Source organism: Panulirus ornatus, chromosome 65 (assembly GCF_036320965.1).
Source record: "Panulirus ornatus isolate Po-2019 chromosome 65, ASM3632096v1, whole genome shotgun sequence".
NCBI classification, from domain to species: Eukaryota; Metazoa; Arthropoda; class Malacostraca; order Decapoda; family Palinuridae; genus Panulirus; species Panulirus ornatus.
Window position 1 is genome coordinate 24610588 of NC_092288.1, and position 12552 is coordinate 24623139.

At 47.3% G+C, this 12552-nt stretch overlaps 1 protein-coding gene across 1 annotated transcript in view; it reads right to left on the reverse strand.

Moving 5' to 3' along the window:
• LOC139746648 (beta-1,4-glucuronyltransferase 1-like) overlaps positions 1 to 8455 on the reverse strand; it is a 25320-nt gene extending 16865 nt beyond the window's left edge. The window contains exon 1 of the mRNA XM_071658073.1: positions 8246 to 8455. Coding sequence (XP_071514174.1) covers positions 8246 to 8299 — 54 coding nt within the window. The 5' untranslated portion in view covers positions 8300 to 8455. The remainder of the gene's footprint in view (positions 1 to 8245) is intronic.
• Positions 8456 to 12552: the final 4097 nt, after the last annotated feature.

The window sequence follows — 12552 nt, forward strand, 5'->3', positions numbered from 1 at the left end:
GTACGATAATTTAACGACCTGAGTACGACGGCTTCACTCCTTGGGTACGACTCAATTCCCTGAGTACGGTGACTTATCCTCTTGTGTACGATGACCTAATCTGTGATGTACGATAACAACCCCCTCAGTGCTATGATAACACTATGTTACTGTCATCATAGATAACACATACACTACACTTCTGTCATCATAGATAAAACATACACTATGTTACTGTCATCATAGATAACACATACACTACACTTCTGTCATCATAGATAACACATACACTAGGTTTCTGTCATCATAGATAACACATACACTACACTTCTGTCATCATAGATAAAACATACACTATGTTACTGTCATCATAGATAACACATACACTACACTTCTGTCATCATAGATAACACATACACTAGGTTTCTGTCATCATAGATAACACATACACTACACTTCTGTCATCATAGATAACACATACACTAGGTTTCTGTCATCATAGATAACACATACACTACACTTCTGTCATCAAAGATAACACAAAGGTCAACCCTGCTATACATACCTTCCTTCTGTCTCAGTAACCCATCTTGATAACTCCATAAGTTATCGATATTTTTCGAAAGATAAACCTTTCCCAGTGTTCCATCCACTGATGAACGAGGTAACGAGTGGTCTGAGAACCAAGTCTTTAATCACATGACGTCACGCACAATCACCTCATTACGCTGGTTATTCACCCTTGAAACATCTAAGCTAACCTAATGATTTGAAACGCTAATGAGAGGTAATCAACACTAATTAGTGTTCATCAAGACTAATGAGGGTTCATCAACGCTAATGAGGTAATCAATGTTAATGAGAGGCAATTAACGCTAATGAGAGTTCATCAACGTTAATGAGTGTTCATCAACGCTAATGAGAGTTCATCAACGTTAATGAGTGTTCAACGCAAGTGAGAGATATGTTAACGCTAATGAAAGTTCATTAGCCTTAGGAAACACACACACACACACACACACACACACACACACAAGCAGCCTCACCCAGCCAGTATAACGTAGTCCACGCCGACGAACCACTTGGACTTGAAACTTTGTGAACCTGGCCATTTGGCGGACTGGGAACATGTCTCCCGTTTTCTAAATACCTTGCCTTCCACTGGAAGTCTCTCTGTATATAATGAGCTTTTTCCTCCGTTATAGGGAAATGTATATTGCTCTTTGCCATTATTTATTCTTCTTTTCCAAGAATTTAGCACCTTAACCCAGGTGTAGTTAACCTGACCCTTGTTAAAGGTCAGGTTAAATTCATCCTCAGTGACAGCCAGTGAGGTCGAGTGCATGGTGTAGGTAGAGGGTCCCTGACCTGGTCCTGGGTCAGGTCAAAGGTGTCTCTGAATAAAGTGCATATGAACGCGCACCTTCATACAACATACAAACCTCCATATATATGTGTATATATATATATATATATATATATATATATATATATATATATATATATATATATATTGCATATCAACACGCAGTTTCATAGAACATATAATACCCTCAAAGAGGCAGGATTCGAACCCAGGACTTTTACGCGGTAGTCGGGAACGCTAACGGGTAGGCTATGATCGCCCCTAATATGGATATTGACTATTCGATTACAAGTAATCAAATACCTTTCGTCTCACATCTGATAAAGGGTTCGTGGAGGGCAATATAGGGTGTAGTGTGGGACTGTATATCAATATAAGAGGGTCACTGTTGTGCCCTGGGACTTATAGGGGCCTTGTCTCGCCCTATGGAGAGGAATGGTAGTAATAGCCATGAAATCTGTGCATTATAAAGCAAGTTAACCTATATACACAGAACGTCTTATTATCTATACAATACACACTTGAGCCACATAATCTGACACATATACTATATACACGAAACAAAGTACATATACACTGAGTGTAAGTGTATACACACTTACACTCTGTATATGTACACAGTGTATAGACAGTGCAGAATAAAGCTGTTACTACTGACAGTGTATGATACAGAGTGATGGGGCGAAATTGGACATGCATGGGTCGTAGTTCCTAAATATACACTTTCACTGGACTACATCAGGTGTGTGTGTGTGTGTGTGTGTGTGTGTGTGTGTGTGTGTAGGCCAGGGCATGTCTTCAAGGATATCTCGTAGTCGTGGCAATACAGTGGCTTACACCACCACCGAAAGGTTAAAAAAAAAAAAAAGAGATGTTTACACGCTGGCCGTGGGCGACATTGCTAGTGGCGAAGACAGCATACACACCACGGGTCCTGACACGCTCCTGTATGGATCCATCAGTACACACGAGTTGTGTACTCTCCAGCAAGGGCGATGACCACACCACTAACAAGCAGTTCCCTCGTTAGTCCCTGGAGGATGATATTAAAGGTTTGAGCTGGCCAGGAAGACAGGCAATCTAGGTAATCGATCTCCAAGAGGTTGTATGTGTCAAGGTTGTGACCATACAGGGACGAGATCATGGTTCCTGTTGTGGTTGTAGCTGGGATCACCTCCCGTAGTGGTTGTAGCTGGGATCATCTCCCGTAGTGGTTGTAGCTGGGATCATCTCCCATAGTGGTTGTAGCTGGGATCACCTCCCGTAGTGGTTGTAGCTGGGATCATCTCCCGTAGTGGTTGTAGCTGGGATCATCTCCCATAGTGGTTGTAGCTGGGATCACCTCCCGTAGTGGTTGTAGCTGGGATCATCTCCCGTAGTGGTTGTAGCTGGGATCATCTCCCATAGTGGTTGTAGCTGGGATCACCTCCCGTAGTGGTTGTAGCTGGGATCACCTCCCATAGTGGTTGTAGCTGGGATCACCTCCCGTAGTGGTTGTAGCTGGGATCACCTCCCGTAGTGGTTGTAGCTGGGATCACCTCCCATAGTGGTTGTAGCTGGGATCATCTCCCGTAGTGGTTGTAGCTGGGATCATCTCCCATAGTGGTTGTAGCTGGGATCATCTCCCATAGTGGTTGTAGCTGGGATCACCTCCCGTAGTGGTTGTAGCTGGGATCATCTCCCGTAGTGGTTGTAGCTGGGATCATCTCCCATAGTGGTTGTAGCTGGGATCATCTCCCATAGTGGTTGTAGCTGGGATCAGCCAAGATCGAGCCACCTGCAGTTACTAGACGACCGACAGCTGGTTCTCTCAAGCAATCGTTGTGGTCGTCATGACTTGGAGGAGGAGGAGGAGGAGGAGGAGGAGGAGGTGGAGGAGGAAGAGGAGGAGGAGGAGGAGGAGGAGGAGGAGGTGGAGGAGGAGGAGGAAGAGGAGGAGGAGGAGGAGGAGGAGGAAGAGGAGGAGGAGATGTTGTTGTGCGTGACTAGGGTCAGACGTTGGTGTGTGTGTGTGTGTGTGTGTGTGTGTGTGTGTGTGTGTGTGTGTGTGTGTCCGGAAACACTTGGCGCCACAAACGAGGTAAAAAGGTAGGTCAGGAAATCAGTGGTCGTGAGGGTGGGGTCGTCAACCCACTTCTCGTATTCATTATGCGAGTCAACACAGTAGAACGACCTCGTATCGTTATGTTGAAGCGTTGGCCCGTCGTGCTCAAGGGTCGTCCCGTCGTGCTCAAGGGTCGTCCCGTCGTGCTCAAGGGTCGTCCCGTCGTGTTCAAGGGTCGTCCCGTCGTGCTCAAGGGTCGTCCCGTCGTGTTCAAGGGTCGTCCCGTCGTGCTCAGGGGTCGTCCCGTCGTGCTCAGGGGTCGTTCCGTCGTGCTCAAGGGTCGTACCGTCGTGCTCAAGGGTCGTCCCGTCGTGCTCAGGGGGTAGTCCCGTCGTGCTCAGGGGGTGGTCCCGTCGTGTTCAAAAGTCGTCCCGTCGTGCTCAGGGGCCGTACCGTCGTGCTCAACGGTAGTCCCGTCGTGCTCAGGGGGTCGTCCCGTCGTATTCAAGAGTCGTCCCGTCGTGCTCAGGGGTCGTCCCGTGGTGCTCAAGGGTCGTCCCGTCGTGCTCAGGGGTCGTCCCGTCGTGCTCAAGGGTCGTACCGTCGTGTTCAAGGGTCGTACCGTCGTGCTCAAGGGTCGTCCCGTCGTGCTCAAGAGTCGTCCCGTCGTGCTCAAGGGTCGTCCCGTCGTGCTCAGCGGTCGTACAGTCGAAATAACGAAGTCAACGGGACTTGAAAGGCAGTGGTCACATCCCCGCTTCCCATTTTCTCCGTGGTCGACAGTGTATGGTGTAGCGCCGCTGTTCTTCATCGCCGTCATGTCCCACTTCCTTGAGGATATCTCGAAGTCGTTCATCTATCTGCTGGTGGACTCTGGCACAGTCTCCCAGGACCATCACAGCACCTCTGGCCAGTACTTTCATCGAATCACTAAACCACAGCGGTCCCAGGACCCAGCCCAGCACGACGCCACCATCCATTGTTTAGCAGTTTGGAAAGGCACCGCTGTCGGACGTGCTCTGTCCCTCGCAACCTGGTTGACTTCCAATCATTAATAACCTCTCTCTCTCTCTCTCTCTCTCTCTCTCTCTCTCTCTCTCTCTCTTACATCCGCTCGCATCCATTCTCTAGCTGCCATGCGTAATGCACCGAAACTATAGCTCCCTATCTACATCCAGGACCCACAGACCTTTCCATGGTTTACCCCAGACATTTCACATGCCCTAGTTCTGTCCATTGGTAGCACGTCCACCCCTTTATCCCACATTGTTCCAATTCATTCTGCCCCGTGCACGCCTTTAACCCTCTTGTATGTTCAGGCCCCGATCGCTCAAAATCTTTTTTACTCCATCCTCCAATTTGGTTTTTACTTCTTGTTCCCTCTACCTCTGACACATATATCCTCTTTGTCAGCCTTTTCTCACTCATTCTCTCCATGTGTCCAAACCATTTCAACACACCCTCTTCTGCTCTCTCAACCACAGTCTTTTTTATTACCACACATCTCTCTTACCCTTTCATTACTTATTCGATTAAACCACCTCACACCACATATTGTCCTCAAACATTTCATTTCCAACACAACCAACCCCCATCGCACAGCCTTATCTATAGCCCATGCCTCGCAACCATATAATATTCTTGGAACTACTATACCTTCAAACATACCCATTTTTGCCCTCCCAGACAACGTTCTCTCTTTCCAGACATTCTCAGCGCTCCCAGAACCTTCGCCCCCTCCCCCCAACCTATGACTCACTTCCGCTTCCATGGAATCCATTCGCTGCCAAGTCCACTCACAGGTTTCTAAAACACTTCACTTCCACTAAATTTTCTCAGTTCTAACTCACACCCCAATAACCTGTCTCTCAACTCTTTTAAACCTAGTAACCTTGCTTTTATTTACATTAACTCTCAACTTTCTCCTTTTACACACCCTTCCGAACCCAGTCCCCCGACTTATGCAATTTCACATTCGAATCTGTCCCCAGTGCTGCATCATCAGCAAACAACAATTGACTCACTTCCCAGGCCCTCTCATCCCCAACATACTGCATACTCGCCCCTCTCCGAGACTCCCATTTATCTCCCTTACCATCCCATCCATAAACAAATCATACAATCATGGTGACATCACACTCCCCTGCCGCAGACCAACCTTCACTTGAACCCATTCACTCTCCTCTCCTACTCGTACACATGCCTTACACCCTCGATAAAAAAGATTCTCACTGCTTCTAGCAGCTTTCCACCCACACTAAATATCCTTATGACCTTCCACAAGGTATATCTATCAACCCTATTATAACATGCTTTCTCTAGGTCATTAAATATCACATATAAACCCATCCGTATGTCTGTCTTTTCAACACGCATTCTTCAAAGCAAACACCTGATCCACACATCCTCCACCACTTCTGAAACCACACTGCTCTTCCCCAATCTGATGCTCTGTACATGCCTTCACCCTCTCAGTCAATACCCTCCCATATAATTTCCCAAGGAATACTCAACAATCTTATACCTCTGTAGCTTGAACACTCACTTTAACCCCCTTACCTTCTGTACAATGGCACCATACATGCATTCCGCCAATCCCAATGATCCAGACATACAATGAAAATCCTAACTAACCAATCAACTACACAGTCACCCACTTACTTAATAAATCCAACAGCAATACCGTCCACTCTGCCGCTTTGCCACATTTCATCCTACGAAAAACTTTCACCACCTCTTCTCTCTTCATCAAACCATTCTCCCTGACACTCACTTCGCATACCAACCCCAATCCCAAATACCCCACATCTGCCACTCAATTATCAAACACATTCAACAGTCCTTCAAAACACTCACTCCATCTCCTCCTCACTTCATCACTACCTGTTACCACTTTCTGTTTTGCCCCCTTCACCGATGTTCCCATTTGTTCTCTTGTCTTTCGCACATTATTTACTTCCTTCCAAAACATCTTATCCTCCTAAAAGCTTACGGATACTCGCGCATCCCAACTCTCATTTGCCTTCTTCCAACCCCTGCACCTTTCTCTTATACATCTCCCAGTCATTTGCACTCCTTCCCTGTAAGTATATAAATATCCGGATGTCAGAATCTCGAATATTCCCTCTTTCCATCACAGGTTTAGCAACAAATTCAGACATAATCAAATACGTGTCCCTCAAGCAGACAGTTAGCAAAGACTGATAACATCGGATGACACTGAACTTTACGTTTCTTTACCAATGTTGTGTAACCTCTTGGTCACCTCGTATGCACAACCCTTGAGCAGAATGGCCTGGTCTTTGACCTGACCTACAAGGGACACGGCAGAGACCAGGTCATCTTATCCTACGGTCCTGTTCAAAGGCTGTCCTTACGGTGGGGGTGTAAGTCTTCGTCAACTATGCTATAAGTCTCCTTAAAGACTTGTTAACAACTTAAGGCAGGCTTTCACACCACAGACAACACCATACCTACACCTGAACCTTATTTTATTGCCTACGACTGTACATCTTCCACATGAAGTCTCTTTATCAGTACGAATCTTTACTGCCTGGTACTGTAAGACCTTCACATGAACAGTGGCTTTATTGACATGAATCTTTACTGCCTGGTATTGTAAGACCTTCACATGACCAGTGGCTTTACTGACATGAATCTTTACTGCCTGGTATTGTAAGACCTTCACATGAACAGTGGCTTTACTGACATGAATCTTTACTGTCTGGTATTGTAAGACCTTCACATGAACAATGGCTTTACTGACATGAATCTTTACTGCTTGGTACTGTAAGACCTTCACATGAACAGTGGCTTTACTGACATGAATCTTTACTGTCTGGTATTGTAAGACCTTCACATGAACAATGGCTTTACTGACATGAATCTTTACTGTCTGGTACTGTAAGACCTTCACATGAACAGTGGCTTTACTGACATGAATCTTTACTGCCTGGTACTGTAAGACCTTCACATGAATGGTGTCTTTACTGACATGAATCTTTACTGCCTGGTACTGTAAGACCTTCACATGAATGGTGTCTTTAATAAGCATAACTCCCTCCCACCAGGGTAAGACCTGGCTGTCACCCACCCACTGGCACATTTCCAGACCCACGTCACGCAAGATGATTATAATAACACGAGAAGAAAATCACTACACACGACACCTGAACCCATGGATCATGTCACCAAACCGTGTGTCATTGTTCACTACACCACAAACACCTGACACAACCAGATATCAAACCCCAAACGTATATTCACAAACATATTTTTTTTTGTTTTTTTCTTCCAAGTGTTGATGTATACAATGATGGTTCCGGTGTCAATATATCACCTTAGTACATATGACATTAAGAAAAACGATCTTTTTTTTAAGAAATTGAGTAAATATTCGTATAAATTACTACCGTAGCTTGTATATCAGGGTTTTTTTTTGTCCTCAGAGAAGGTAATGTGTCTACGGAAACAATTTGAACATGGCTACAAGTAAGAAGATGTTACAAGGAGACACACAGAGAGAACACGTGGCAGAGATGACTACAGATTCATAGAACACGAGTCAGCCCGGATGTGCGTCATCCAGGCAAACACTTCACTTAAACTATAGGAAAAAAAAGGGGGGGAGAGGGGACATGACATTCCCCTCGCTAAAACCAATGAACAAATCAAAACTCGGAACAACTGAGCGAGGGAAAGAGTTCATAATGCATCTAACAAGACATAAAGATGACGGTTTGGAAGGGAGGTCACTGGAGAATAAGAGGGTTACTGATTGAGGAGGAGGAGGAGGTGGAGGTGGTGAGTGGAGAGGGTCGTGGTGATGGCTGGGGCTACATGAGCCACGTATTTACCTTGCGGAGGCTGGAGACGCGGCAAGACGATGCGAGTCCTGCCACCGCCTTCATTTAGGAGGAGCTCAGGTGAGGCCGGGTAGGTAGTGGTAGTACAGTCTAGGTCCCCTCACACCAGCCCTCACTCAGGTACACCCAGTATACGTACACCCGCCTGCTGCCCGCCATCACGTTACACAACCCACAGTACACTCAAGGTGAGCCCGCATGTGTGGCTCGGGGGGGGCTAGCTAGCTGGCTGGCTCGCTGGCTGGGACTGAACCCGTGCCTTCAACTTGGCACGGGCACCTGCAGGGCGTGGCATCGCTCGCGCCCCTTCCCTCCACAAACCTCCCACTCCTCCCTCCCCACACACAACACCCCCTACCCTCCACACCCTCACAGATCTACACTCTATACCGTACATGTGGTACACACAGAGAGAGACACAGCCAGCCACAGCCACCACCACACTAGCTTACTGACTTGCCTGACCCGATCATGTTACGCCTCACCTCGAACCCAGAGGGACGTCATCACACGTCATGCTGGTCCGCGTGATGACACCTCCCGCGGACCCCCTCACCTCTCCCACACACACACACAGTCCTCGAGAACCACCATGAGTGATAACGGCTCATCCTCGACGTCCAGTGCGTCGGAGGCCACTAGATGAAGAGCAAGGGTCCTTAATCAGGTGTGCTACGTCCGCGTCCACCACCACCCATCACCCTAACCTAGTCAACACCAGACCCGTGATCCATGGTGGTCGTACGCGTCAGACCCGTGATCCATGGTGGTCGTACGCGTCAGACCCGTGGTCCATGGTGGTCGCACGGCAGTCAGACCCGTGATCCATGGTGGTCGTACGGCAGTCAGACCCGCGATCCATGGTAGTCGTACGTCAGCCAGACCCGTGATCCATGGTAGTCGTACGTCGGCCAGACCCGTGATCCATGGGGGTCGTACGGCAGCCAGACCCGTGATCCATGGTAGTCGTACGGCAGCCAGACCCGTGATCCATGGTGGTCGTACGCGTCAGACCCGTGATCCATGGTAGTCGTACGGCAGCCAGACCCGTGATCCATGGTAGTCGTACGGCAGCCGGACCCGTGATCCATGGTAGTCGTACGGCAGCCAGACCCGTGATCCATGGTAGTCGTACGGCAGCCAGACCCGTGATCCATGGTGGTCGTACGCGTCAGACCCGTGATCCATGGTAGTCGTACGGCAGCCGGACCCGTGATCCATGGTAGTCGTACGGCAGCCGGACCCGTGATCCATGGTAGTCGTACGGCAGCCAGACCCGTGATCCATGGTAGTCGTACGTCGGCCAGACCCGTGATCCATGGTAGTCGTACGCGTCAGACCCGTGATCCATGGTAGTCGTACGGCAGCCAGACCCGTGATCCATGGTGGTCGTACGCGTCAGACCCGTGATCCATGGTAGTCGTACGGCAGCCAGACCCGTGATCCATGGTAGTCGTACGGCAGTCAGACCCGTGATCCTTGGTAGTCGTACGGCAGCCAGACCCGTGATCCATGGTAGTCGTACGGCAGCCAGACCCGTGATCCATGGTAGTCGTACGGCAGCCAGACCCCTGATCCATGGTAGTCGTACGGCAGCCAGACCCGTGATCCATGGTAGTCGTACGGCAGCTAGACCCGTGATCCATGGTAGTCGTACGGCAGCCAGACCCGCGATCCCAACGCACCCACAAACACCCTCTAAATAAAGCCTAGTGAATGGGGAGGGGAGGGTGTTTGGGGGTGTTGGGGGGGTGGCACTTGTGGCTGTCTGTACTGCCTGGCTGCCCCGTCTCCCTTTACGTAATGCCCCAGGGAGAGCTCTCCCGTGCTGCCCCGCCTCTTAACACAGTGTATGTGCACCGTCTTCACTCTTATATACACACTCATACACACTAGGCCATTAGCAGATCTATCGACCACTCTCGAAGGTACGATGAACGGCTGGGGTTGGTCGTGGGCCGACTGCCGCGCCCAGGATTCAAACCAATGCGGACCCCGTCCCTGTGCCGACTCACGATCACTAAATGCTAACAGTTATACTATGGAGTGGTGTGCGTTGTTTAATTACTCAATTGTACTGTAACGGGGAAAGGGGGGAGGGGGGGATGTTTAACATTCGTGCTACCCCTAACTCTTGTGTGTTTGTTTGAATGGGTTTTTATGTGTGTGTGTGTGTGTGTGTGTGTGTGTGTGTGTGTGTGTGCATGAGGTGTTATGTATATAATCATCCTATTATCCTCATGAAAACAATTTACGCTTGTGGTTGCTCAGCCGCTGTTCCCCACCGTATTCGGACTTAAGGTCTTTGTACTTCATTTTCTGGCTCTTGACCCAGTCTAGACGCCCCCTGCCACCGTCCACTTGATCTTCGAGGAAATATTTTCAAAGCACTTCCGTGATCATTCGCTTCCCCGTTTTCTGTGGAGTTATCAAGTCCTTTGTCATTTCGCCACAGCTGATACGCAGCTTCATAGTGACCCATGAACTTCAAAATGGGCCATAGAGTTCTATCCTGTTCATGTGTTCTATTCTGATAACAGTCCTAATGCCTAGTACAACATCTTCATAGTTCATGATCCTCCACACAGATCCATACTGCACTTCACTGCTCATGACTCAAAATCTTCACGTCCATGTTCATATACAAGACCATGCAAGAAGAGCGGTCTTCTAACCTTGGTGTTCATATAAGTACATATTTTAAATCAAACTCATCCATATGTGTGAATCCTACATCTATACTTACCAAAAAGGTAATGTTCTTCCTCTGATCATAGGACACCAGAGAATGTCAACACCACCAAAGACATGTACTATCATTTGTTAAATCCCTGATAGACAAATATTAACCCAACCTGCACCTTCCCATCAACCCGGAATAGTCACCCATTCCCACTCGATAGACACTCAACTTCCCGGACACCACACACATGACTCACTCCACACACACACCACAAACACGAACACAAAAGCCATTAACAACGTTGATGACTTTATTTCATTGACAGGTACACACCAGGCTTGTAAATAGTAGATAGTCATAAGTTCATGAATTGGGTAAGAATCTAATTGAGAACTATGTAGAAAAAAAAAATGCTTGTATAGCATGAATAATATACAGTTTACTGTACCGTTCACCCGAAAAAGAAAATTTATATTTTACACTACAATATGGTCACTCGCGTCACTTATATCAATCACTAAATATCCTCTGGACACAATTCTTTCCTACGCTCCACCTAAACTACGCTTCACCTACCTGATCATCCATCTTGTCAAAAGCAAATAGAACAATGCTGCAAACCACATAAAAAAAAAAAGCACTCAGGACAATTCCCTGTTACCAAGCGACCACGAACACTCTAACTACACAGCAACAAATACCTCTAGTACCTCACCTTATAGGTTCGTCACTCTGTTCCTTTCCACAGCACTAAACCCATCCCAACAGCACTAGACCCATCCTAGCTACACTACTCCACAACCAACTTACCCTCAAGTAGATGTGAAAAGCTTACCCCCAGTTTCGCCCACCAGTAACTTTTTACTTCAGAGATCCCACTTGCCTAATTCACACAACAAAACACCCACACACCGACATAACAAGCACTAAACAACCACCTTACCAGTCCATTCTTAAACACCGCTTTACAGATGTACGCCCAACTGAAACCACAATCTCCTAAGCAAGTTCGAGTATCTTTTTTCTCGCCTGCACTATCGATGGACACCAACCATCTCTCCAGCCATACAAACAGGGATTCAACGTATTACCACCTCTTAGGCACAAAACGCAACTTACATCCACATCACTTCATCTTGGGGCAGGATAGTAAAGGAAATGGTAGAGATACATTTCAAAATTCTGATTTCCATAGGAGTATCTCTCCTTTATGGCATAGTATTTTTTTACTTAATGGTTTCAAGCCAACAGTTGTGCTAAAGGGAAAGCTGGGTGGGGAGGTGCTATCTCCTTTGTTTTCCTGTTTCTACACAATATGTAGGTCATCGCATATTGACCATCAAGTCTCCTGCTTTCTGTTCTTCCCACATGAGACGTGTGTGTTTGACATGAAATGCTTGAGGACAATATGTGATGCTAAGAGGGCGGATAGAGTATGAAATGATGGGGTAAATGAAACGCATAACTAAGAGAGCTGAAGGGGGTGGGTTTGAATAATTTGGATAGTATGAGTGACAAGAACCTGACAGATGGTATAAGTGGTGTCAAAGTGAATGGAACAATGAATAGGGAAAAATAAGGATATAGAAGAATGAAGTGAAAGATGCTTTGAGTG